The sequence below is a fragment of the Thermobia domestica genome, chromosome 3, assembly GCF_964235325.1.
Source record: "Thermobia domestica chromosome 3, izTheDome1.hap1.1, whole genome shotgun sequence".
Classification (NCBI taxonomy): domain Eukaryota; kingdom Metazoa; phylum Arthropoda; class Insecta; order Zygentoma; family Lepismatidae; genus Thermobia; species Thermobia domestica.
The window spans coordinates 284627795-284654353 of NC_137456.1; the positions used below are offsets into that span (position 1 = coordinate 284627795).

At 34.6% G+C, this 26559-nt stretch overlaps 1 protein-coding gene across 2 annotated transcripts in view; it reads left to right on the forward strand.

The window, feature by feature from the left end:
* The window catches only part of LOC145681103 (putative phosphorylase b kinase regulatory subunit alpha), a 147011-nt gene that overhangs the window by 97674 nt on the left and 22778 nt on the right, over positions 1-26559 (forward strand). For both annotated transcript variants that reach the window (XM_081752511.1, XM_081752510.1), the window contains 6 exons: positions 1697-1833; positions 6785-6889; positions 14854-15044; positions 18353-18442; positions 19674-19812; positions 25762-25814. In XM_081752511.1, the coding sequence (XP_081608637.1) occupies positions 1697-1833; positions 6785-6889; positions 14854-15044; positions 18353-18442; positions 19674-19812; positions 25762-25814 (715 nt within the window). The remainder of the gene's footprint in view (positions 1-1696; positions 1834-6784; positions 6890-14853; positions 15045-18352; positions 18443-19673; positions 19813-25761; positions 25815-26559) is intronic.

Here is a 26559-nt window from a genome sequence, read left to right on the forward strand (position 1 = left end):
ATTAATTAATTAATTAAAAAAACACTGTCCATAAAGTCTGTGAAGGATTAATTCCAAGTTTTGGGCTAGATTTAGTTAATACGGAGTTGCTCAAATCAAATGCTTGAATGAAAAACCTTATTCTATGGGTAACAGAGCTATGTACTAAAACATCTATAATTATAGCGGTAAGCGGGGCTACTAAAAGTATCAGCATTAATAATTGCTCATGTAATTTCTGCTTCCTGACGTTGGTAAGGAGTTTGTAATGATGTTATCTCATTATCTCCACAAAAGCACTGTTCAAAATTTTGGAGGCATTCAAAAAATATCACTCGCGTCTGAATTCCATGTCTTCCATGAACCTAAACAGTCTATCTGACAATAGCCAGAATTGCACATGATGAGATCTTCTCTTCTTATGGAGATGACAGAGAATCTTTGTGATCTCTGGTAGTGATTTCTTGTGGGGTCGAACTCGTGTCACTCTCGGTAGTTCGTCTTATTGTTATCCTAAGAGAGGATTGGAAGTCGAACATGAAGATAGCTCGAATGAGAAATAGAATAAGGTATATTTATTTCAGTTCATAGAAGCAAATAGCTTAACCGTAGCCCATACTTGGTGCCCACTGTAACTTGTGGTTTGATCATAATAGCCTTGGAAAATGACAGACAAAATGATGTACTTCGTATACGCGATCTTCTGAAACTGGTCCTGGTTGTTTGTGTTCACAACAATTCTATTCAGTAGCATCGGATAGTGAAGAACGGCGTCTTTCCCATAGCTTTTATGAGATTGGCTCATCAATCTTATCTCGCGAGAACGATGGTTCTGACTGGGTTTTGATGAATCGCAATAATCATGGAATGTGCAAGTATTGGGTTTGCTGATAAGAGACTCCGAAAACGTAATAGCTTACGCAGAATACAAGTTAAGCTAAAATGCCAAAGTAGCAAAACTACAATGTTGAGATGGGATATAACTTTGACTATCCTTGATCAGACAGCATTGGAGTTTGATGTATGCTTTTCTTTTATTTTTAGAAAGGTAAAAGGAAAGAAAAAATGCAAATACTTGTATCAGCAGCAATTCAAAAGTACGGGAAAGCTTATCTCGCTTGCTTCCTGTTTTCTGTCGGCATTTTATAATCTGCTCCGTTTCGTAATGAGAATGAAATAAAGTTTTTATTACGAGTACTAACCCTTACGGCAATGTATTTTGTTAATAGCTGCAAAGTGAGTAATACGACTTCAGTGCACATTCGTGCAACTTGAAGATAACGGTATCATCCCTCTGAATTTTACGAAATCAACCCAATTCTTCCTTAGCTTTGAGTATTTGATGTGAATCCCGGCAAGCTTATAATGTAACCAATGAAAAATTTATACTAATATGTATCCGAAAAAAACAATAGAAAGAAAAAATATATATTCGAAAATGGATAAAAGTCTTCATCATTAAAAAAAAAAAATCTGGTTATCAAGTCTTCATTCTTAAACACTATTATTTAAAATGTATTTCCAGGTTTATTTAAAATGTATTTCCAGGTTTAACAAAAAAAAAATAAATAAATAAATAAATAAATAAATAATAAAATAAAAAAAATAAAATTAAAAAGCTTGTTACACAAAACATTGGATGTTTTTCAAGTATTACTTGGTTATATTAGATCCACTACATAATAAGAAATCACTTTTCTGTCTGTTCTACTTTTAGATCAACATCTGATACACAATATGCAGATCAGGAAGTTGAAGAGTTGTTAGCTATGCTGCGAGAAACAGAACAATTAGAAGAGCAAGGAGACATACTACAATATCTCGCTGATACTCAAGGACTCAACTTTGACACTGGTTGGTATTCACAACACTGTGTTTTCAGTAACGGCAGTGTTTCGAATATTATTTATTCTAAGCTTACATATCTATTAATTGATGCATTAATCTTTTATGTTTAATTATATTTTGTAGAGTAGTAGATCTATAGATTAGAAAAAGTGTTTGGAAGTTCACATGAAGTATTTTTTATTTTAAGTGGTAAAAAGTATTTTTGTCACTTCCTGAATTTGATCGTCTGCTTTGGGTTTGGAATCTCCGATTTATCTGTTTTTGATAAAGAAACCTTTTTTCTCTCTTTCTTCGGCAGTAAGTGAATTCTGATCGCAGCGCAACATATCATTCTTGTCAGTTGGCGGCTCTTGAGAGAAGTTATATCTGTAAAAATATTGATTTTATAGCAACAAGCTATGGGGAGAAAGTTTATAATGTACTAATTCCTGTATATAACTTTCTGAGGCTGTATGAAACTTTCTTTTATCGCTACAAGCTAAGGAGAGAAAGTTTACCAAATGTACTAATTCTTGTATATAACTTTCTGAGGCTGTATAAAACTTTATTTTATCGCTACAAGCTAATGGAATAAGCTTACCTAATGTAGTGATTCTTGTATACGGCTTTCTGAGGCTGTATGAAACTTCGTTCTATCGCTACAAGTTAAGGATAGAAAGTTTACCGAATGCACTAATTCTTGTATATAACTTTCTGAGGCTGTATGAAACTTTGTTTTATCGCTACAAGTTAAGGATAGAAAGTTTACCGAATGTACTAATTCCTGTATATAACTTTCTGAGGCTGTATAAAACTTTCTTTTATCGCTACAAGCTAATGGAATAAGCTTACCTAATGTAGTGATTCTTGTATACGGCTTTCTGAGGCTGTATGAAACTTCGTTCTATCGCTACAAGTTAAGGATAGAAAGTTTACCGAATGTACTAATTCTTGTATATAACTTTCTGAGGCTGTATAAAACTTTCTTTTATCGCTACAAGCTAATGGAATAAGCTTACCTAATGTAGTGATTCTTGTATACGGCTTTCTGAGGCTGTATGAAACTTCGTTCTATCGCTACAAGTTAAGCAGAGAAAGTTTACCAAATGTACTAATTCTTGTATATAACTTTCTGAGGCTGTATGAAACTTTCTTTTATCGCTACAAGCTAATGGAATAAGCTTACCTAATGTAGTGATTCTTGTATACGGCTTTCTGAGGCTGTATGAAACTTCGTTCTATCGCTACAAGTTAAGGAGAGAAAGTTTACCAAATGTACTAATTCTTGTATATAACTTTCTGAGGCTGTATAAAACTTTCTTTTATCGCTACAAGCTAATGGAATAAGCTTACCTAATGTAGTGATTCTTGTATACGGCTTTCTGAGGCTGTATGAAACTTCGTTCTATCGCTACAAGTTAAGGATAGAAAGTTTACCGAATGAACTAATTCTTGTATATAACTTTCTGAGGCTGTATGAAACTTTGTTTTATCGCTACAAGCTAAGGAGAGAAAGTTTACCGAATGTACTAATTCTTGTATATAACTTTCTGAGGCTGTATGAAACTTTCTTTTATCGCTACAAGCTAATGGAATAAGCTTACCTAATGTAGTGATTCTTGTATACGGCTTTCTGAGGCTGTATGAAACTTCGTTCTATCGCTACAAGTTAAGGATAGAAAGTTTACCGAATGCACTAATTCTTGTATATAACTTTCTGAGGCTGTATGAAACTTTCTTTTATCGCTACAAGCTAATGGAATAAGCTTACCTAATGTAGTGGTTCTTGTATACGGCTTTCTGAGGCTGTATGAAACTTTGTTTTATCGCTACAAGCTAAGGAGATAAAGTTTACCGAATGTACTAATTCTTGTATATAACTTTCTGAGGCTGTATGAAACTTTCTTTTATCGCTACAAGCTAATGGAATAAGCTTACCTAATGTAGTGATTCTTGTATACGGCTTTCTGAGGCTGTATGAAACTTCGTTCTATCGCTACAAGCTAAGGAGAGAAAGTTTACCGAATGCACTAATTCTTGTATATAACTTTCTGAGGCTGTATGAAGCTTTCTTTTATCGCTACAAGCTAACGGAAGAAAACTTACCTAATGTACTAATGCAGCTTTCTGAGGCTGCATAAAACTTTGTGTTCTTAGCTTGTAGCGTAAAAGAATTAAAATTTTTACCGATGTGACTTTCCTTAAGACTCAACATTTATCTTTGTGGTTTACATGTGTAAACATAGACAATGTGAGGTCGTCACTCACATCCCGGCGTTAGTGAAAACTGTCGTCAATTTAGCCTAGACGAACAGGTTTTCCTCTATAGAATTATGACTTAGACTTGGATTACTCACTTTTATATATATATAAAAATGCTGACGGGATGCTGAACAAGAGTGAAGTTCAACAAATTTCTTTCAAGTTCCCGTGCTGATTTTTACAACAGCATCCCGTCCTCTCTCCATCTCTCTTTTGATTGCATTTGCGAGGTTACAACGTCTTAATACCCACTGTGTCTGTACTTTCTTGCCAATTCTATGGCTAATATGAAAATCTCAGGCAATGTAAGAACAAGAAGGTTGGTCTTGGAAACAAGAAATCAAGTATAATATGTATATTTAAGAACACTATATATATTAAATAACAATCTTCTAACTAACTTAAGGGACAATGTTTGGAACTGTGGCAACTACCACTCCACATGGAGTTGACAAGCGACTGTCAGTTGTTTGAAATGAAAGTTCTAGGTGGCTCTTTAGTTATCGGGGTGTTCTCCACAGGTTCTCTTTCGGTACGATTGGATGACTTACTTAATGGCACAAGCCACCATGTCGTAAAAGGAGGTATTCTTTATATACAAACTGCACTTCGGTTGACGAAAGAATTATACTTACTTTATCATCAGATCGGTAATTCTCATATTATGTATGAATTAATCTTAGTTAAGTACAGTGACTTCTTCTCATATTAAATCTTTATTCTTAATTCTATAAAATATAAAATAAGTATCTAGCATCTTATTTATGAAGTGACTTATAAATTGTTCTTTCATTAAGTTATTCTTTTCCTTATATTTATTCTCTTGTATATTAGGCGGAGGTAATAAATAACACCATTTCGTGTAGTTTATATCTCGCCCCAACATATTTACTAGCGATTCGTGACATGGAAGTAACAATATAAAATTTAGGTGCGCAGAAACTGATATCAGATCGATGTGCGGTCATTGTGTTTTTAACGACTGGGATACTGATATATAGCAATCAACAGAACGTTACAATGTTTTCCTGTAGTTTGCCGCAAGAAAGTTGAGTAATTTAGATTTAGTGTAAATATGAGAGATTAGATGCAAAGGTAGTGGGAAGTATGAACGACAGGTAATTAAGGTATAAGAAATTGGTTAAAATACTGTAGAAAAAAAAAAAAAAAAAATCTTTTGAGGAACGTATGAAAGGAAAACGAAAAAAACGTAGAATAAGGTAACAATTGGTGCATGATTTGAAAGAGGATAAACCCTATGTCAAGACGAAAAGGTAAATTGAGGACTGCAATGCATGAAAGCTTGTCAGTTCGCAGTAAAGTACCTGCCATTAATAGCAGGATGTTTATGAGATAATAGTTGTTACTATATGTATAAAGCTTAAATATATACGTTACTTACTTTGTCTATTTAACTTGTACTCTTATTGAATATGTTGCATTTTTGATTACTTAGCAATAGAATAGAATGCATATTTTAGTTATCCAAAAACTTTGGCTTACCTAAAGCATCCGGTGAACTGTGTTCCGGTGCACCAACTTACTCCTTCTGCAGAGCTTATTCGTGGCTCGTGGCTATGTGGTTAGCGTACATGTTTTGGCGCAGATGATTCGAGTTCGATTCCCAGCATTCGTTTATTGCTCGGATCTCAACTTAAGGTAGCCGTGGTGCTGAAAGGGAATCTAAACTCTAAACCAACAAATCCTTCTGCAGGCCTTAAGAACGCTCGCTGCTACATGAATTGTACATTTGTACAGTGAAACACGTAAATTTTAGTGCTTGTTGTTTCTTAAGCGAACTTGAACAGTGCACATCAGTAAGTATTTTTTTACATAAGACATGTACTAATAAGAAGATTTATTTCGTATAGTTTATGATATATGGAGAGAACACGAACTAATACGAAGAATTATTTCGTATACAGTTTTTGAATATGGAGAGAACACGTAATAATAAGAATGATTACTTCACATACAGTTTATAAGATATGGAGAGAATACGTACTAATAAGAATTATTTCACATACAGTTTATAAGATGTGGACAGAACATGTACTACTAATAATTATTTCACATACAGTTTATGAGATATGGAGAGAATACGTACTAATAAGGAGAATTATTTCACATACAGTCCATAAGATATGGACAAAACACGTACTAATAAAAAGAATTATTTCACATACATTTCACCATATATGGAAAGAATATGAACACCTTACATTTCGTGTGGTAGCGAGTCTTCTAGAGATGCGGAGAAGAACGGATAGGATGAGGTTTTGCTCTGAAATAGTATGCAGGGATAGATTTCGTCAGATGGTTGAGATAGAAAAGTTTATTATTATTATTTTAAATATTTTCTGCGTTTTGCTCGTTAAGAGAGTATGCATTTGAATTCACTAATATTTCGTCATAATTTTTAAAATAATAAAAAATATATACAATATTAAAATATGATTTTATAATGATCTAGTATTTAGAATTTTCTGTGAAACGAAGTGTTTGGTGTATTTGAGTTACTTGTTGTTTACCTCTATGTACTTTGTGTACCTGTCAGTTATTACGTCGTCATACAATAGGTATTTACACTTACGTAGGCACATTTAAGATTCACCATGTATCTGTAGATTTTGTTCGTTCAATAATATTTTTTTTTAATATATACAATTTGCTACTTTATCCAAAGGATCTATCACTCGAAATTTTCTTATTTAAGGCATGGTTGAAGGTGGTAAAACTGTCACCATAAAGGACCTCCTGAAAGTACTGTATGAGAAGGCATGTCAGCAAAAACTCTGGGGTCTCGTAAGACATATTGCAGGTAATGCTTAGCAATAGTATTTGTCAACTTCATGTTAAAGTTAATCCATTTGTAAGTCCCCTGCCATTTTCTTTAAATTAAGAAAGTTAAAGTAAGAAGAAAATCCTGGAACATTATCAGAAGTGAGAATACCCATATTTATTTCCATCTTATGATCATAACGCTTCTATATCCCACCTTCTTGTCGCTTTGACAATACTTTTAACACTAAAGTGAAAACTTGATGAAAATGTAAACTTTTATTCTACCAGACTAACAAATTTTGAAGGTTAGTATTAATTGTTGATTTCAGCATCAGATCATTCTTATGGATTTTCTGATATCTTGAAAAAAATAATTGAATCATAAATATTTCAATAAGAAAAGTGTGTTATGCTTTTTCTACAAATGATATTCATTTTTAAATTAGGTAATAACTTGAAAACTGTTATACCACTCCATAGAAATACATTGTTTTGTACATTCAAAAATTATTTTTGTCGTTAAGTATAATGACTTATTTAGACGTGTACTGGTCTCTCGCTCTACCAATTCTATTATAGAAGGCAATTTGTATGAAATAACCATTAAACACCTTATTGATGGCTTAATATTTAGTTTTGTAATTTTTGGATGAAGCTTGAAGATAATACTAAAAGTAAAAACATTCGGGACATGTATAAGGGGATCAACGAATTTAATAAAGGCTATCAACCACGTGCTTATATATTAAAGAAAGCTGACGGAACAGTTCTCACTGATACAGATAGCAGGGCTCATAGCGAGTCACTTTTTTAACTAAAAGTTACTTGTTTTCAAATTTGTCACTAAAAGTTACTTTTTTTCAAATTTGTCACTAAAAGTTACTTTTTTGAGAGGTAAAGTGATTTTTTCGTATGATTTATGTTTTGCATTGGCAGCTTTCTAAGAAAAATATAAAAATATATGGAAAAAGGCAGAAATTTGCCGTTCATTACTTTTCTGAAAGCTTCAGTACTTGCTGCCACGTGTGAAACAGTCAGCTTTATTCTCACTTCAGCTTTTACTCTTTCTAAAGCACAGTGAATGGTTGATGGATGCTTAAGCTCTCAAGGTGGGGTTGAGAACCCTTCTGTGTGTATTCTTTCTTTTGTCATAATAGTCTTTTAGTTTTCTCTCTTAATAGTTAACGCTCCGCTCAATGTTGTGTGTATTTGTGTAGTTCATCATGTTCATCTTGTGTTATGCTTCTTGTATGTTCTTCTTAAGAGTAGGTGATGAATTTGAGTATTTCATGGCTTTGAGAACTCTCAATGCTAAATTAAATATAATGTCTGGGATGAAGAAATTCGGAAATAAGCCAGAACTGGTTCCTACCGTAACTACAAAGCATACCTTGAAAATCTAAGAAAGGAGGAAGCTCAAAAAGAACAAGTAAAGGAGAAAAGATGAAACAAAACAACAAACAAGAGAGGTGATGGAGAAATTGACAAAGGAAAAAAAGGACATGATGAGATTTTGGTCACTTTTTCGTGTGCTTTTGGTCACTTCAGCTATTTACAAGAGACCAGACCACTATGAGCCCTGAGATAGCATCTTAAATAGATGAAAAGATTTCTTTGACGATTTGCTTAACACGCAGCCAAAAACTAATGTGCGTGGAGAAAGGGAGATACACATCGCAGAGCCGTATATTCCAGAACCCAATCGAATAGAAGTAGAAATCGCTACAAAGAAATTAAAGAAACACAAATCTCCTGGTGTAGACGAAATTTCGGCTGAGTTAATTTTAGCTGGAGGCGAAAAATTGTGTAACAAGATACACAAACTCATTCTCCTTATCTGGAACAAGGAAGAATTGCCACAAGAGTGGAATGATCATTGTTCCAATTCACAAGAAAGGCGACAAAACTGACTGTAATATCGAGACATTTTTCTTCTGTCAACGTCCTATAAAATCCTCTCAAACATTCTATTAGCAAGATTACACAGATGAAATTATTGAAGATTATCAGTGCGGATTTAGACGAAATAGATCAACTATCGACCAAATATTTACCATTCGACATATACTGGAAAAGAAGTGGGAATACAATACCCCGGTACATCAACTATTTATTGATTTTAAAAAGGCGTACGACTCGGTTAGGAGAGAAACATTGTAGAACGTTCTTACAGAATTTGAAATACCGAAAAAGCTAACTAGTTTAATTAAGGTATGTTTAAATGAATCGCAAAGTAAAGTCCGGGTAGGAAAATTTTTGTCCACGAGCTTTCACGTCAAGAATGCCCTGAAACAAGGAGGTACGTTGTCGCCATTATTATTCAACTTTGTCCTGTAGTACACTATAAGGAAAATCAAAGTGGCCAGGGCTTAGAGTTGAATGGTATTCACTAGGTTACGGCGTATGCTGATGATGTAAATTTAATACGGGAAGATAGGATAACAATAGAAAAAAATGCAGAGGTCTTAAGAAACGCTTGCAGGGACATGGGTTTAGAAGTAGATGCTGAGAAAACTAAATATATGGAAGTGCGTCGGGACCATAATACGGCAAATTATGGATGCGTTTATTAATATTAACAGACGAAAATCATATTCACAAAGAAATTAAATGTCGACTGAAAGCAGGGAATTCGTGTTATTATTCAGTTCAAAATCTCTTGTCGTCGCGAATTCTGTCAAGGAATTAGAAGCTTAAAAACGATAATCATGCCTGTTGTTCTGTATGGTTGCAAAACATGGTCGCTTACTCTGAGGGAAGATCATAGACTGAAAGTATTTGAGAACAAGATCCTAAGACGAATATTCGGAACCAAGAGAAAAGTGAATAGGGAATGGCGGAAATTTCATAACGAGGAACTAGTATGTACATAATTTATCCCGTTTACTAAATATTGTTAGGGTCATCAAGCCTAGAAGGCTCAGGTAGGCAGGTCATGTGACGAGAATGGAAGAAAGTAGGAAAGCTTTCAAAGTTTTAACTGGAAATCCAATCGAAAAACGTCCATTAGGAAGACTAGGCGCGGATGGGAGGACCATATTGAGATGGATCTCGCAGAAATAGGAATACAAAGTAGAAATTGGATCCAGTTGGCTAAGGATAGAAGTCAGTGGAGAGCTTTTGTGAACGCGGTATTGAACCTCCGGGTTTCATAGGTCATAGAGTGAGTTAGTTTAATTTTTGGATGAAAAGAATAAAAAATAATCTTTAATAGGTTGATTGTAGTTATTAAACTCTATATAGGTTTCAGTAAGTAACATTTAATATAATTTCTAGGTTCATGTGTGATATTAGGAGGCTGTATGAAGTATTATTTTGTCTAATGTTTGTCTAAATGATAATAGAATTAAAGGACATAGTAAAAGAAGGGCTTTGACTTATTTCTTCACTGAAGTTGTTTTCATGCATTGTATAAAAGCTGGTGGTGTATATTATGTGTAGCTTGATATATATGAAGACCAAGTGAATGATGATAGAAATTATGATTTTTTGATTATGATTAGGATAGAAATTATGATGAATGATTTTTTAATTACTTTTTTTTTTTTTTTTTTAAATATAGATACCAAAAGTTTTGGTCGGTATGGAGAAGTACTAATTGTATGAGACATTTATAGTACTGTATCGTAGCATATTGAGATTATTTGCGCCGACTTCGAAAGCAATAGATAACTTAATAAAAGCATACGATTTTATTTTATTGTAAGGTACAGACATGGCCGTTCGATGGAGAACACAATTTCTGACATTCCTTACGACCCTACTACGGTCATTTTCGTGCTCTTTCCATGAAATTTTCCGCTACATTTTCTATTAGGAAATGGGTATGCAACGTAGTTTCGCATCGTTGAATCTTCACTTTTAGCCGAAGAATTCGCCATCTCATGCGCATAAGACTCGGTACTTTTCAGACTACCTAATATTAAGTAGAATAGAGGTTTTAAGTATATATATATATATATATATATATGGGTGATTCCACGAAAAAGGGAAATTTTCACTTGGAAAATTTTTGTTCCGTTGATGGTCGCCTATTTCGATAAAAATATCACATGCACTTGCTACTACTAAGTACATGTTAATTAGGTGTTCAGCAAAGCTGAATCGTTATTGGTGTAGTAAATAAAAAATAATAAACTTTTCAGCACCCACGGAGTTGAGACCATAGATCACGGAGTTGAGATTAGTTAACACGGAGTTGAAAATTGCTATGGAGCTGGGAAACGTGATACAACTGGGTGATAAGTTTTGGTTTATAGGTGATTAAGCTTATAATTTGCATAAAAATTGAAATAATTTTCCAATAGTTTTTGTAAGTTAGAATTATTCTCCTTATGTTGAATAAAATTCTAACAAACTAGACGACACGTAATTTGTTATACGAAAATACTCCAGAAAATACTGCAAACATATGAAAAAAATATCTAATGAAGGTTCCAAAATTGAGTATATATATGAATATGTGACGTAAATAAGAAAAAAAGAAATACACATACACTTATCGAATATTGAAAAATTATTGCGCTTTCAATATGTTGACTATCATATGGAGAGGACAAACTTTTCACATAAGCTTACGAAACAGACGAAGTAGTCACTAAACCTGTCTATTGTCTACTTCATTTGTTTTCTGAGCTTATGTAAACCGTCTGTCTTCTCTGTGTGATCAAGTCAACACGTAGAAAGTGCAATACTTTTTCAACATTTGGTAAGTGTATTTGTATATTTGGTATATATACAAGGTGTTTCAAAACAATACACACATCGTTTGGGAGGTGATTCCTGACACCAAGATAAGACGAAAAGTATAGACAACTGGGTGCACAAATGCTTCCTTTCGGAGTTATAGGCTGCCGAAAACATAAAAAAAAATTAACTTTAAAGGTCCATAGCTCCAAAACTATGAGACCTGCCGTAGTCGGGTCACGACTTCACTTAGGAACTAATATGTGCACTATCCAAAAATATGTTTCAGAATCCTGAGGTACTCACGAAGCAATTTTTATAGAGGGAGTTTGGCTACGGGCGTATAATCTGAAGTACTCACCAACTACTTCTATAAAAGTTGTTGTGGAAGTACCGCAAGATTCTGAAACACGGATATTTGGATAGCGCACATACTAATTCCTAAGTGAAGTCTGACCCGACTACGGTAGGTCCCATAGTTTTATGCTATGGACCTTTAAAGTTCTTTTTTTTTTTTTTTTCATGGTTTCGGCAGCCTATAACTGCGAAAGGAAGCATTTGTGCACCCAGATTGGTCTATACTTTTTATCTTATCTTGGTATTAGGAATCACCTCCCAAACGTTGTCGGTATTGTTTTGAAACGCCCTGTATAATGCACACTAAATGACAGTGTAAGGCACTCATTATTTCTGTTTTCTTTGGATAATTCGATGTTCTTTGTTAAGTAGCCCTCTTTTTCCACTCCAATGAAGGAAATGTCTTGAGGCAACAGGAAAGGGCTGTTCTAGTCTACACAGAATGTCAACTACCAACGCTTTTTGAACGTCAGGTTTAGTGGGACAGGAGAAATTCCTCCCGATCCGCGTCATAAAATTGACTGTCCGTATATTGTCCTCAGACTCTTCGACAATCCCTTAAAAGAAAACAATTAGTTGATCATAAGATTGAGACGTCAATAGGTTAAAAATAGATGCCATCCATCTTGACTTGACTGAAGTTTTACCTCCGGCTACTTGACAGTCCCAAATCTGAACTTCAGCGAAACACTCCTTAAATGGGCTAGGACCCACCAGCCGGCCTTTGAGTGTGAATGACACGTGGTCAGCGTGTCGGCTCTACGACCGTTGCGATGGTCAGCGCGATCAGGTTTCAGTACATCTCTATTCAAATGAGTTTTTCAATTGCCTCACTGTGCAAAGTAAACACCATTAATTTTTAAGCTTCCACCGGGAAACAAACCAAGAACCACGCACGAAAGGCGAGCATACTAGTCACTAGACCATAAACGAGTTTTATTTCTATCAATATATTGAAAGAACAAATATTTGGAAGAGCATGAGCATAACAAACACTATAGGATTATATCAACTCCGTGAACTTGTCTCAACACCGTGGATTCCTTAGTTTTCAGATGGACATGGAGTTGAGAACCATGGAGTTGAGAAAATCGAATATAATTTATCTTTACCGGCCCACTTTTTAACCAGTACATGTGAGTAATTGTGTACGAATTTTCTACGTTAAGGCGTAGGTTCCTCAAGGGAAAGAAGGTATATACCATACAAATACATTCAGTAATAAATACCATGGTGTTGAGTATCAATTAGTATACGCACCTGCTTTCCACACACAAACATATTTTTCCTATAGCTTTTAACACATGCCCACAACTTTTCCTGTTCTTCAGTCAAACATGTCTGCCTTGTCTTCTTGTGGGTGTTGCCAATGTGGACGACTATGCTATCTGTTGAGACCAATGATAATTTTTTCTATTGCCATGGAGTTGAGACGAAATAGAGGTGACAGAAACGAAGCATGGTCAAGCTTTCGAAAATAATCGTTATAAAGGTTTACTTTCCACAAAACCGAAACATTGAAGTGTTCTCTTCCATTTAATTACCACTAAATCGTGTTTGATTTGCGACTTCAGTTGTAATTTATTGATTAAAATCAGTCAACTGTAGTCTGTGACAGCCCACGGTATTGAGAAATTGGGTAATAATTAATTTTTTACGTATGTTTCGTGTTATATTTGCAAACTGTTATACATGGCATACCTACTTTGTGACGGTTACTACCAAACAAAATAAAAATGAGGTGATTCTTTCTAGTAGTAGTTTGAAGAAATGCCCGTGACAGAAAATTTCCCTTTTTCGTGGAATCACCCATATATATATATATATATATATATATATATATATATTGTAATATCCTATGTGATGTAAACAAACAATTCCACGCATCAGTGTTTACAAACACCACCACGTGGTTTGGCAAGAGGAACCTAACCCCAGGCCTCTAGTCTGCTACTGGACTACGCCTATCCTATTTCCTGGCTTAGCCTGCTACAGGGCTCAGTCTGGGAATCCTAACCTCAGCCACTTAGCCTGCTATGGGGCTCTGTTGGCCACTTAACCCGTCTCTGCTTGCTACGGAGCATTGATTCCTTAATTTCACCCCTCTTAGCCTGCTACGGGGCTCTGTTGGAGATCCTGTCTACGACCGTACGGTCAAGACCACCTATAATTAACCTTTGATTTTAAAGAGATTAATTTGTATAGTATTTTGTGAAAATACTTTTATAGTGGAAGCTTTTATAATAAAACTGGTAGTGGGAGTCGATTCTGGACGCTCTTTTTATTAAATGCTCTACCCACAAAACCTATATGAGACAAAGTTTTACAATATATATTCTGTTGTGAAATATGCCAAACCTACTTTAATTTTCTATTTAAAGAACTAATGATCATGCCACTAGTAAAAAGTGCCTACGCTTGGATGCTATTCTAAATACGCTTTTTAGAATAATTTGAGAATACTGAATCCAATGGAAGTATTTTTAAATATACAGGTTTCCGATTGCTAAAAAAAAAAATAAAAAAAAAAAAAAAAAAAAAAAAGTGATCTCAAATGTTGTATATAAATAAATATAAAAAGGTCAATTTTGAGGTTGTTTTTTTTCGTGACTCCACGGACGAATATGTTTAAAAATAGTTTTATTGGATTTAGCATCCTAAAATCAGCATAAAAGAGCATAAATTGATCCAAGCGGGGATTTTTATTTTTATTTTTAATGATATGATCGCTAATTCTTTGTAGAACCATGCATTATTACCTTTCGTGAAAACTTTATCTACTTACTTTTTTCTCACAAGGTTGTAAATATGGAATACGCCCTTCCTTTCATCAATTATAACATGGTAACTGTAGAAATAACAAAATATGGACACAGGGCTTTCAGTAGTTAAGTAAGAATTACTAGTGGTTATGGACGTGACCGCAGATATTCGTAATCCTCATTTTTTTTTTCAAAGGTATGTTGGGGAAGAGAGTTGAAGATTTAGCGAAAGCTGTTACTGATTTGTTAGTGAGACAAAAACAGGTGACAGTTGGGATGCCTCCAACCAATGAACACACTATTACTGCACCCTTGCCAGAAAATGAATTACGACAGTTAATTCATCAAGCCTATGGAGATGACGAGAGTACAGGAATGCTTACACAGGTAAGTCTTTCACCGAGCCAAAGTAATTAAAGTCTAAAATAAATGTGAGCGTAATTATCGAAAATAGGTGTTAACATTTAATCGAGATTCATGCATGCACTTAATTTATTATGAACTGACTTGGTTGTATTTTTAAGGAGAGATATCTTTTGTGTTCTTACTACAGTGAATTTTCTGCGCTATCTTTTGCATGTTTGGAATTCTGCAACATTATTAGTGTTTAACGGGGAGGGGCGGATCTCCAAAGATGAGACATATACTAACCGAAAGACTTCCTTAAAATGAACAAAATGATATGCGTGAATGCAAATCCTCATGCGTCATTTTCGAGAAAATCAAGGTAAAGGAATTTGTTTATAGACCCTAAAATTGATGCTGTACGAGAACCACACTACCTCTTAAGGTGAAACTGATGGAAAAGTGAAATGAAATCTTTCAGTTTAACGTCCCACGATTATGCGTTTTGGCTAAGGGAGACGGTGGAATGAGGAAGTGGGAGGAAATGGAAATACCCCTAGAAAACCCACGGACACGATATTCCCCCCCACAAACTTACTTGGCTATGAATCAAACCAGAGACCCCATGCACCAGAGGTAAGCAATCTACCACTGAGCCACCGTGCGCCCAAGGTGAAACTGATACTGGCGTATACACTCTTCATTATGACATTAACGAGATGACAGTACGTAGTATGGTTAATGAGATGTAGCCCGAAATCGTGATTATCTCTTGAATAATTATTAATTTCTGTTTAACTAAAATAATGTCTGATGTTGATAAGTGTATCAGTCGATAACTGACATCGAGCTGAACAAAATTACATGCTTGACGGTAATTTCCCTTGCGTGAGATTCGAGAAAATCAAAGTAATCCAATTTTCATAGCACGTAAAAGTATGTTATTCGTTGCCAATAATTGATATAGATATATAATTCTGCTGGAACATGTTATTTATTTATTTATTTATGTACACCGTTAAGTAGCAGATTGTATTTTTTGTGGTTTTTCTTCTAACAGTGATGTCCACTACTTGTAACCAGCTTATTTCTGCCTCTCAAAATTCAAGATTCAACTTTTTTTTTTTTTTTTTTTTTTTGAATCGTGTAAATGTTTACTAGAAAATTTATAACTTCGCATTTGCTCAGATTCTGCATAAAGCTTCCTCGTGGATATATGGTTAGCACTCTCCACTTCAGCGAAAGACCCAGACTCTATTCCCTTTGATTACATGTGGTTCCAATCCCAAATTCAAAATGAACCTATACAGAATGAATCAGAATGTGTACCTTTCTGACAGATTTTTATTCGAGAAATTGTGCTGGAGACTCATAGTTTCACAGTGATTCTCCTCCATTAGAGTTTTAATGATCGTTTGCAATATAATATAGTATTATGTTACTATAGGAATGTGCAGAACCCTTCTTCCTTCTTGACTTCTTGCAGAACTCGTAAATAATATATAAAAGACGGATCTACCGATATCTAAAAACTTGCTAAGTTGATAAGTAAAGATTAGATTTGTAACCGCCCTGGAGTTCTGGTCGCTGTTCGTGGTTCATGGTCCTACCAATAAGTATTCTCCTGAGACTGGAACTTACCTGGACAGGACGATAAAGGACCTCTCCAAGAAGAGATTACAAACTGTTTCCAAATCGCTCGTCGGTCTCAATAATGAGACGAGCATTAGGCGCCGAGAGGTTCGGGTGTCTCGTCTCGAAAACCTCACGGACGATCAGACGGTCATCTAGACCATAACGCACACAAATATCACTCATACAAACAACGAAAACACGCTGGATTAAAAGACACTATACTTATTTATTAGAATACTATCATATATATATATATATATATATATATATATATATATATATATATATATATAATAAAATAGCGAAGAGGAATGAACACAACACTGAACACTGAATATGTAAAATAATTTTCGTCACTGAAATCACACTTTGCCTTTTCAGTGCGCGATAGCCCTTTAAATAAATAAGATTATAATTCGGATTTCACAGTAAATGCTTCTCTCACACCATTGACACACTTGGGGGATTAGCACTGGGGAAAAGTTGTCTGGATCGTCCCACGATGAATCCAGTTGTTATGCTGAACCATCCTAAAACGTAGCGGCGATTCTTCAGCAAATTAAACAAGAAATTCTCCAAAGTAGAATGCTAATGTTGGAGGACGCGTGTATAACTTACATGTACGCACAAGGTCGGCGGACCTGGGAATTCACTAGTTGGGGCTAGCCGTAAGAAAACGTCCTTCACCGGCTAAATAACTTGTGCCCCTTAACGCACAATCGTATTTGGTTCCCAATGCAACGTGCGTGGTGACTACGTACAGTATCGGAGTCAAACTCCCTGAGCACCCAAGCTCGAGGAACGGGTTGCAATGGTCAACTGAAAGTGTTGGCAGTTCATTACAAAAATCACTCAGTTAACTCACCTGTATGCACATACAAACAGAATATAGAAAACAATTTATGTTAATTTTAGTCAACTGCCCATAATGCCTAGACACGGCGATAACTTTGGCGTGAGAAAGTACAGATAACGAGTACGAAACAACGCATTTGATGCCACTTTGGTTGCTGAACATTTGATCAGCCCGTATTTCTCTAATCTATTATAATGTTTCCATAGGCGATTAAAGAAAGCACTTAATTCAGTTCCCAATAACTATAGAATATATACTGTGTATATAAGGAGTCAGGGAGAAACACTGAAATGGTTAGTCATTCGCTGAAATGTTCTCACCAAAAGCAACGTTTCAAATATATATATGAAAAAACGATGAAAGACTTCTTTGTCCAATTGTGTGGGAAAGAAGCAATTCCCACCAAAGAAAGAACTTATGTGCGTTGCAGAATAAAGTACAAATCGAAAATAATAATCACTGTTTTTACGAAATATACAGAGTGTCCACAAAAAATCCTTCTATAACCTGGTAGCGGTTATAGATTAACTAAATGGTAGAATTTTGGATTGGAATAGCAACGAAGATATTTCCTGTTCCCATTGTAAAATATATGTGAGAACATATTCCAAGCCTTGTATAAGAATTGTAATTAAGTTCAGTTGGTTTTGGAACTTATATAAGAATATTATTAAAGTTGTCCGTCTTCCGTCTTGGGGCTTCCGTCTTACTTTTGAAAAGTTATGTTTATATTTTGTAGTAAAGATAATGATGTAAATGTTTCAAAAAGAATGTTCATCCATTTTTTATTATCATCAGTGTTAAATATTAATACTTACGTTATTTCATTCTTGTTTCTTCCTTATTTATTTTTTCACAGGAGTTGCTTGTGTATTTAGCAATGTTTATCAGGACAGAACCTCAGTTATTTCATGAAATGTTAAGATTGCGAGTTGGTCTTATAATTCAGGTATGTATTTCCATTTTCTCAATATTGGTTGGAGAAAGAAACAATAGAGAAAAGTAATGGCATGGCTTTAATTATATGTTGGGTCTAACTGAGCTTTAGTACGTTTCTTTCTCTATTACACTTATGATTTTACATTATAATAATATTATTTTAGGTATTAGAATGCATTAACAACAAATAGGTCTGGATCACAATAACTATTAATTGGCAGTTTTGTCGGTTCCTAAAACAGCTATGCCAATGTATCTTTTATGAAAACTTTTATAGCCTTGATCTGCAACTTACGAGAGTTTGAGTCGATGTTTAAACTGTCACATCTCTCTCTCTTTTTAAAAGCATTGATTATTACTAAGAACTAGAAGTACGTAGTATGTGTAATTATTATTTTTAAAAAGGAAGAAAAAAGAAAAATGATAATTAATAGGAAGTAATAGATTTATATTTTCCATTAGAAGAAATAAAATGTATTTAATACGAGGGTCGTTCAAGTCAATCCGGGACTTTTTTTAAAAAAAACAAATAGAAGAACACATTTCAAAGTATTCACTGTTCCTAACGACAGATTACGCACTCTTGCAATTTCACGACAGGTTATGCGACGATTGTCCAGGATCAGATGCTCCACGCCCTGAATGTTCTCAGGAATGACTACCGTGAGCTGTGATCCACCACGACCGGAATCGTCAGTAATAGAGATACGGCCATCTTTGAAGCTCTTACACCATTAAATGTCTTACGGCGACTGAGTGTCTCATCACCATACCGAGCCTGAAGTCTTCTGTAAATTTCAGCAGGTTTTATGCCCTCGTTCACTAAAAAGTCCATCACAACACGCTGTTCTACATAGACGTTCACGTTGTTGTCCGCCATCTTGAATAATGGTCTATCCAGAAACGCGGGAAATGAAAAAGTCCTGGATTGAGTTGAACAACCCTCATAGATTCATGCGTCTTTAAGTCTGTAAATCAATATCGCACAAGTTCCCTACAAAGCAACATTGAGATGCTTTGTCAAGAGAATGACAAGAAGATAAAAAAAATAATAGAAGATAACTCTCCTAAGACTTTTTTTAATCAGAAGATTACAAATTCCTTTGATTGATATATCGAGAATCGTAAAGTGACTCACTTATATACAGGAAGTACATATGTATGTTGTGTTTCGTATATTAGTGTTTTAACGTCTTAAAAAATGTTTAATTTTTCACCTAATATCATTGTTCATGTTTTAGGTGATGGCAACCGAACTCTCGCGAAATCTTCAGTGCACGGGTGAAGAAGCTTCAGAACATTTATTAAATCTTTCACCTTTTGAAATGAAAAATCTGTTGCATCATATAATGAGTGGAAAAGAATTTGCACTAAGCAGTGGTAAGTAATTGTAATGACTTTGTCTTTTTCCTTTTTTGTAAAAGTGGATATATATGGACAAGAAGACAAAAGTCTTACAACTCAAACGATATTGCAAACGAAAACACTGGAAGGGTATTTAATGTAATGGCTATCCATCAGCAGCTCGATTGTTACTACGAATAATGTAAGATGAACCTAGAATAATTCGAATCGTTAGTATGGTTTATCTTGTTATTGCAAGAGAGTGAAACTTCCACTATTGGCTTCACAGAAAACTTATTATTTTACATAGATTACCGGCTTTAATATTAATAATAACTTCATTATTTAGATGTATGATCATTGGGGAGAAAACCAGATCGTCTTTAGCCCACCCTGCTGGTGTAGTGGCTAGCGCATGCACTTGTGGTTTACGTGATCCCGGCTTCATTCTTGGTGGGAGAGCACAAAAAAATAATAATTTCAGAATTATTTGCTGTCATTAATCATGCGTCTCCTTTAGTCTAAAGGGCATAATCGTGGGACGTTAAACCTTAAAAGCTCGTATTTACCGGTCATTGTGAGGGCAATTGAGACCAATCATGTTTACCTAAAGTATCACAAAAAAAAAAAAAAAAAAAAAGATAAATGTAACCAAAACAAAAGTACTACAATTGTCAATATATCACTTCACAGAATATTTTTAGAGGGTGGAAGAAAGAATAAAATTGTAAATTTTTTTTAGCTGAGGCACAAGAAATTTGTATTCATTTTGACACGAACCTTCCCTTCACATGCTTAATTCTAATAATTAAACTGATTTATTTATTTATTTATTTATTTATTTATTTATTTATTTATTTATTTATTTTATCACCGACCCCAGTCTCATTCATTTAAGCAAGATGGGAAAGACAGTGTTAATTTTGAAATTAATTGACCAAGCCTCGTACATGAGCGAAACATCTCGAAGCCTCCTCTCACCAGTTTGGTATGTCTGTGTCTGTGTGTCTAGCCCCAATCCTACGGCCATATAGAGTCAGAAAATAGGGACCCTGATCACGTGATATCTACATGCTTGGTGACTGTCTCTTTGTGTCTGGATTTCGGGACTGTTACCCTTCGCCTACGCATTGCTATAGGTACTAGCTGGTTGGACAAGCAAATTCATTCGCGCCTCTCCAGCCGAAGCCGCCGGGCCTATCATGCCCAGCGTGCTGCTCCAAGCTTTATATTTTTATGCTAAGAGAACAGACGAGACGTTAATTTGAGTATTAAAAGTGCGGATTTGAATCCTACAGTGAGTTTTATAGCTATCAGTACTGTTTTAATCAGTGAAGTTTTACATATTGTGCGCTGTACGTTGTTTCGTCATATTTTCTTACGTTCCCGCGAATTCAGCAGCGGTACATTGTTTGCGATTTTATAAGCAAGAAGCCTGAGTGGAAATCATACACCCATGAATATATTGGAACGAACGGAATAGGATTATTACCTGTGGAGCTCATTGTGGAATTCCTGTGATTAGTCGGGAATCGACGCCTGGATCACGACAATCCCGAAGGAGTTGACCGGTCGAAGATTATTGTGACTATAACACAGTTCAAACTATTACTCACGCCACACAGCCACCTCAAAATATAAATCGAAAACGGCCGTAAATTTCATAAAATAGAAAGTTGTTTGTAATCTTGATGTTATTCTAAATGTAGTAGAATTCGTGCTGAGTGTCATTATATATGTTATACATTTTAAATCAGGTTTTGTTATTTGTGCATGTAATTGATTTCTAACTTGTTGTTCATGCTTAGTTTAGTCACTTTTTACTTTACGGTACTTATATTCTTGTCTACCGTTTCCCAGCTTCGGATCTAACGAGAACGTAAGTATTGGAGAACCTGTGATTCGTCGTGATGCAGCTGGGCAAAACGAAAGAGGGAGAGATAGAAGTAAACTACGTAGAGAGAGAGAGAAAGAAAGATAAAAGTGAGTGTCGTATACATGTCACAGAAAATCCTAACCACGACGAATACCACGGTTTTAATTAATTATTTTATTTTATATTTTATTTTATTTCTTTTACAATTGGCATTTGTGAAGTGCTGGCAATTTTTATTTTCGTGTTCTTATATTTTTATGTGCACAGTTTTAGATATAATTTGTAGCCTTATTATTTTCTATTTATCATTTTCACACTTACCTTCAATGTGAGACGTTACAATAGTACCTACTCAATTCTAACGATACCTTATTCGAGATACAAATTTATCTGATTTTGATCACTTGTTAGACTTATACTCTTATTCCCACTCTCTGAAGATATAATTATGTATGTTTTATCATTTTATAACCCTATGACCAGTTGTTCCTCATTCTATGACTGTTTATATAATGAGAAATTAAACTACTAGTTACATTAGTTAAGGAAAATGTGTCAGACGGTTTCTTTATTTCATGTTTGTAATAAACTTTTCTCTGTCATTCTTTTCTTCAAAACTAGAATAAAATTATGTAAGTAGCTTTATTCACAAATTCTTTCGCCATGTAATATAAAAGATTAATGTACATGATACGTATATTGATGGATAATTAAGGATGCATACAAATCACTTCATTTGTTATCATGTTTAATACTACCTGCTCACTCACACACACTATAGCTTAAGAAACGCTCAAGTTCATTACCGGATGAACAAACGCTCGCTATTGAATCTCATCCTCTTCCAAGCACTAGGAATCTTTACATATGAGCATTTTCCATGTACATACGATTCCCACCCATCTTAGACATGTTGAACTTATTATTCACATAGTATTCGGGAAGGTTGTAGCTAAGAGAAGAATATGGGGAATGACGGTTGATGGTAATTGTTGTCTGAAAGATAAGGAAAAGCGTTAGTTTCTGTTATTGAAGAATAAACAAATGATTCCTATAATTATAACTAGTTCTTCACACAAGTCGGCATGTTGTGGTAATAATGAAATTATCATTCTAATAAGTTTCATGTACAATTAGTTCAAAATTTCATTCGCTTGGAAATTCTCATTTACAGTGGGTAAAATAAAATTTTAAGCATTTTTCAAGTCATTTAGTGAATCTTCTTGATTTGTTTCGTAAAAATAAATAAATAAATAAATAAATAAACAGTTAACAGTGTTACATATTCACTACGTGAAGCATTTTGGTGTGTAAGGCGTGATATTTTCCAAATACTGAATCCGGCTGTAATAGAGATTTCTACCACTTCCAGTTTTAGTAGAAGATTAAGACTGGAGATGGAATATATTCTTGAACGCTTAATTGATTGAAGAAAGCCGTCTCTTGTACCTGTAACCTTTTTCACTGTACAGCAATCAACGTTAAAACTGGAAGTTACTGATTTCTACCATTTTCAGTTTTAACAGAGAGTTAAGAGAGAAGATGGTACGTATTTGTAGAACGTTAAATCGATTAATTTAAAAAATCTCACTATCTGTCATCGGTTTTGTTCAATATAGATCAACACTAAAACTGGAAAACTGGAAGTGTAGTGAATTTCTGTCACTTCAGGTTTTAGTAGAGAGTTCAGATGGAGGTAAAATGTGTTCTTGGGTTAGTGCTTAATTGATTGCAGGAAACCACTTTTCACTATCTATTACCGTTTTTGTTCTATAGTTATAACGTTAAAACTGGAAATGGTTAATTTTTAACACTTCCAGTAGATAAATATCCATCAACGAACTCATTTGCTAACTTCTTGCCTTCTACACCCTCACCAAGATTGGTGGTGATCATTAAGTATTTCTTCAGATTTTGTCTTTTGAACGAATACTCAAATAGAATAAATATCTAAGGGAGTTCTGGTAAACGAACTCCTTAAAAATAGTTTTTTTCTTCCCGCCGCACTGACCAGGGATTATTTTTTTCTATAGCCTTGATATTCGATGGTGAGTACACATAAAGTTTAATAATGTTTACACTCACATACTCCGCAGCTTCTGAGAGGACAGTAAAGATTTGAGTGTTTCAACCAAAACTGGGAAGGGTACGAGAATATCCCGTGCTTTCCTGATAATATACGCTCCTATCGCTTCAATTGCTAGTCGAAACGGTAGATTATCAAATCAAATTGAAGAATCTGCTCTTTATGAGATACAATTAATGAAATGCGCACTGGCAGAATCACCTTTGCTATAAAATAAGAGTCAAATATGAAGAGACATCCTACCAGGACGTAAGGAGTTCGTTCCATTCCCAAATGGAGGATTGCACTAGTCATTGATTCCGGTGGCACACGTAGTACTTCACCCGTAATCGGAGCTAGATATTGTTGGGATTGTAGCTCCTCTCTGATTGCTAGGGGCAGGGCCGGTTTGAGGAAGTGGGGAGCCCGATTGGAAACAATTTTTTTGGGGCCGCAATTGGAAACAATTTTATATATATATAAAAGACCATATACTTCATTATAGACTTTATTTCTGTGTAGTAGAATAGAACGGAAAACAATCAAAATGTATTATCTTTAAAAAATACATAGTCACAATGTCATTTTCTCAGTACTGTAAAATGATTTATTGGGAAAAAAACCAGGAAAGAAATGAAAATTTAAGTGCACTGTACAAAACAGATTATGTTTTTGGAACCTCTAAAAATTATTAATAAACTACTTATGAATATAGACAAGTGCATTCATAAACTACAAATGAATCATTATCCTTCTTTTTTTAAATAAAGTTAGCTTTCTTGAATTTTTTTTCTCTACAAAATTTTCTAGGATTTCTTCTAAGTTAAAAATCCTGTTAATTTTGGATACAGTGGACAAAATTGCCGAATTGTTCAAAGGTTCTTGTTAGATTTATTATTTCAACTAAGTTTTGATCAGTTTCAACTTGAAGAAAATGAATTCCTTTCTGCAGATGCCGCAGGTACTGGAATTGTCAATAAAAGTATATATTGGAGTGTATTGTTGTGCATTTGACAACCAAGAGTAGATTACGCTCTAGCGTGGAGCTTGATTTGAAGCAATTGCTCCAATCGGCTTAAGTCCGGCCCTGTATAAGGGGTTCCTAGAACGCGGGTTGGACTATGCCGGGTAGTGGTTTTACCACGGGATTCAGGAACCTTGTGGTGTTAGGATGCCTCCTGGCACCAAAAGGAAGATGTGAACCTGCCTTCACGTTCCGACGCTGACACCGAAGATGACGGTAGACTCTCACTCACCAGGAGAGTTCCCTCTATCAGTAGGTATAACTGATAGATGGGTCTCGGCCCATCACACGAATGGACATATTCCATCATCCTTTTGCGGAAGGGTTTAGTTGTAACGTTATCTGGAATCTTGAACCAAGCAATTACTGCCGAGAATGGGCCAGATTATAGCGAATAGATGCTACCCTTGAAGGTATGGTACTCACCCAACCCCAGATGCTACGCTGTGTCTTCTACTACTATTACAGACATATTTATGAATTTATTAATATTACCTTAGTATCAAAAATGAACAGGGGATATTATGTTATACAGCCATGTGATGAGAAAACTTTTCACATTAAGTTTTGTGTAGTTTTGTTAATTAAATATTCATTTGACGTTAGCGTTTAATTCAGAAAATCATCCACAATACTAATATTTAGACGCTAAAAAGCATGTTGACCAGATGGAAACTTGATGATAATTTCCGCCTGAAAAATTATTATTCGAAAACGTTACTTTCAGCAAATACAACGAATTGATCGTTATAACTAATTCTTTATACATGTCAACCTATTTCTGTAATAATTAAATTGTTACTGTAAACAGTTTCATATATATATTTCAGTAATTTTCTTTTATAGTTCAATGTACAAATTGTTTAAAAAAATATTCTTTCAAAAACTAACATAAAGTTGCAGAAAATTTTCTACTTTTGTTATAAAAAATTCGTTTTAAATGTTTACGGAAATAGTAAGGTTATAATAATTATAAATGCGTGTGTTAATATTAATTATTGCTATCAAATTCTTTTGTAGCTGGGCACGGTACCTTTTCTGTGGTTAGCAGTAAATCCAGTAAAGTTAGTAAGGTAGGTAATTAATTTCTCAAGCTTGTATTGTGGTCTGATATTATATGGCAGTCTAAAAAATATTGAGCATTTTGCGCACGAGATGGCGTTAATGTCCCATTTCTCAATATATATGAACAGGAGCGGGCTAGACCTAACGTAATTTGACAGCTGACAGTTAAACCTAGTAGATGTGTAAAAAGTATCGGAATTCTTATAATGAGATGTAATGTATGAAGTCAAACTGAAGACTTCTACAACCAAGGTCTCTGCCAAGTCATCCATTGAAAGGTGAATATATAAAGAAGGACTAACACTTACACCAAGTTTCATGATCAAAGCTTGACTTTTTCGAGGTGATAATTAAAACTTTATGACTGCCCCTGGTATATATGTTCTGATTATGTTTACGCTTAACTTCAACATAAGTGCACCGATTTTAATGTTTTTTTTTTTTTTGTTTTTTTGTTTTTGTTTTTGTTTTTGTTTTTGTTTAAAAGAGTATGTTTTCCCGGTGATCTCGTATAAGTTTTTTAAGGATCATGAGCCTCCAAGCAACAAGTTTTGTAAGATGTTTTTTTTAAAAGTCGTTAAATATCATAAAAGATGCTGCGTTACGGTCGGTTAAGGCTTTTTTTGTTGAAAATAATTTTTAAAATTATTATGCAATTGTAAACGCCTATACGAAGGTCACTCCAAAAGTTTTGCAGTACAAGAAAACTACATTTTTTGAGCAAATTTTTGTTACATATGCTCAAAGCAATTC